The sequence below is a fragment of the Monoraphidium neglectum genome, assembly GCF_000611645.1.
Source record: "Monoraphidium neglectum strain SAG 48.87 unplaced genomic scaffold scaffold03015, whole genome shotgun sequence".
NCBI lineage: Eukaryota > Viridiplantae > Chlorophyta > Chlorophyceae > Sphaeropleales > Selenastraceae > Monoraphidium > Monoraphidium neglectum.
The window spans coordinates 378-2,959 of NW_014010613.1; the positions used below are offsets into that span (position 1 = coordinate 378).

The 2,582-nt window shown below is 63.4% G+C and overlaps 1 protein-coding gene across 1 annotated transcript in view; it reads left to right on the forward strand.

Moving 5' to 3' along the window:
- Positions 1-280: 280 nt before the first annotated feature.
- MNEG_12015 (hypothetical protein) overlaps positions 281-2,582 on the forward strand; it is a gene marked incomplete at both ends in the record, with an annotated part of 3,172 nt that continues 870 nt past the window's right edge. Inside the window, 7 exons of the mRNA XM_014039512.1 lie at positions 281-325; positions 442-533; positions 767-851; positions 1,148-1,276; positions 1,398-1,449; positions 1,772-2,001; positions 2,335-2,415. Of these exons, the coding sequence (XP_013894966.1) occupies positions 281-325; positions 442-533; positions 767-851; positions 1,148-1,276; positions 1,398-1,449; positions 1,772-2,001; positions 2,335-2,415 (714 nt within the window). The remainder of the gene's footprint in view (positions 326-441; positions 534-766; positions 852-1,147; positions 1,277-1,397; positions 1,450-1,771; positions 2,002-2,334; positions 2,416-2,582) is intronic.

The window sequence follows — 2,582 nt, forward strand, 5'->3', positions numbered from 1 at the left end:
GAGATATTCTACTCACGGTGCTCACATCTCGAGTTTTAGAGGTTTCGTCGTTGGGGGATCTCGTCGTTCACGCCAAGCTCATTCGCCCGGAAGAAGTGCAGCTGCGACCAGTATCGTCATAATGAACGTGAAAGTCGGCCAGCAGCCCGCGTCCATGCGCAGCAGGCGCTCTGGCCTCGCCGCCCCTGCCGCGCGCCGTGCAGCAGCCCAGCGAGCATGTGCCCGGGCCCGCGCGACGGCGACGGCAGCCGTCGCGCCCCTGCCAACTGAGGTTTGGGAGATGACAGCTCAGGCAGCAGAGGCGGTCAAGGCCTCCGCGGCTGACGTGAGCGCCTGAGACACTCCAACGGCACTGCACCCACCGTACTCCGGCCAACCCCCTCGCCAGCGCTCTGAGCAGACCCCTGGACCATAAACTGGTGGTCGTTCACCTGTGTGCAGGGAAATCGCCTGCACAGTGTGGTGGTGATCAACCCTGTGAACGAGAAAGAGAACCGATTCACGTCCACCGAGGGCATGGACTATCCCTGCAGGTGAGGGACGGGTATGCGTGGCTGCCGCCGACCAGAACTTTTCAAACCACGCAGGAACCTGCCGCATGCCTCTCATGAAAGACATGGACATGTTCAAATGTTTTCAGATGTACTCGCATGACCGCACACGGTCCATGCATGATGTGCTGCTGTGCCCGTTGCCTCATGCGCCTTGCATGGGCACCCGCACGACGCGCGAGCGCATTTTTGCGTCGACGCCCAACGCTCGGCAGCAATATGAAAGAGTTTGAGACGATAGTGGGGGTCTCAAGGGAGGTGATCCGCGGCATCATCGGAGACGCCAGTGCGGCGCTCACGGTGGGTGGGTTCACCAGGTTTTCAAATCCTGCGGGGGTGGGGGTTGGGCGCGGCGGTTGGCCGTGGTGTCGCCTCGCTCAGCTGTGCATGTGGTGAATTGCGGCAAGATCAAGCAGCTGCATCTGGAGACTACCTCTGCGCTTGAGAGACAAACACCACCACACACATTACAAGCACATGCATGTACGCTCACCGCATACGAACAAATGCAGGCGCATGCGCACACTCGCTCGAGCGCACGCGCGCACACACACACACACACACACACACACCATGCACCACCGTCGCACGCCCAGATCAAGCGCATCGACGAGGGCGGATTGGACGGCGACCTCTGCGCCATCATCAGCTCAGTAGACAAGTCTGTTGTAGCAGTGGTGTGGCCCACCGCCGAGAAGCTGCCCATCCTGAAGAACCTGGCGAAGGTGGGTGACCCGGGCATGCCCCCTGGGGCGGCGGGATCACTCTGGCGATGTCTCCGAGGTTCGGTATGCAAACCGCCTGGCAGGCCGGTCACGTTTCAGTGAATCATCTTGCCCTGCTCAGGACACGGCGATCAAGACCCTGCTCATCATCAACCCGCTGTGGAAGACCGAGGGTGCGAGCCGCCGCCCTCCACCAAACAGCACTAGAGTGAAGGCTCTCTTGATTGCTATGGTGTCGCCTGCATGGACCTGCACCCTCTGCTCCAATGCGTGCACCCACCCCACCCCACCCCGCCCCACCCTCCACAGACACACACATCGCCACCACCACCAAAATGTCGCACCTTCTGCGCCTCACAATAACTACCCCTTGATCCCTGCGCATCGCCTACACTCCACACCTCCTAGTGCCAACGCACAACCACACGCAATCACACACACACGCGCGCGCGCGTTTGCACAGGCACTCACTTATTTACACACACACGGCCGCAGGCAACCTTGTTAGTGAGTTTGGTATCCTGCCCTGGGACCGCAAAGCCAATGCGGAGTTCGTGGCCGGCTTTGCTCTGTCCTATTCCCTGTATGAGCAGCGCATCGGCGCGCCCTCGTCGGTCAACCTGGCGCGCGGCACGCGCTACGAGAGCGGCGCGGTGGTGCGCGTGCTCAAGGTGTGGCCGCAGCAGTACCAGGTGCACGTGATGGCGGCAGACGGGACAAGCCAGGTGCGCGTTGGGGTGCGCTGGCGGCGGCTGGGGGGCACTCATGGGGGCTGGGGTTGCGTGACGGGAGTCCTATCAGATTGGCATCCCCATGGAGGGGAGCCAAATCGTCGAATTGTTTCGAGGAGAGGAGGGAGCAACCACAATGCATGAGCTTGCGGCTTGACCATGGGGTGGAGGGCAAGCCCCGCGTGCGTGGCCCGCTGCAAGGGGGACGCCTTGCTGCGCGCCCTGGGCTCTCAAAAACCGCCTGCCCTCGGCCCCATCCGGCGGCCCTGCCATCAAGGGTTTGCGATCGGCGGCCGCTTTCAGCTGTTTGACCAAACCCGTACCCAGGCCATCGGCGGCTTCGACGCCAAGCCCTCCTACCGGGAGCTTGAGGGCCTGATCGACAAGGCGCGGCTGGCCAAGCTTGAGGTGGGGTCCCATGCCCCCCCCCCTCCCGGCCGAGGCTCCCGCCCGCCTGACGCGCGCGGGGCGAGGGCCATATCGCGGTCTGCACCCGCCCGAGCCCCTCAGCACACCGGGCCGACCCGTCAGCGGGCGCCGTCGCAGCGCAGCTGGGTGCCGCCCCGCCCCAAGGC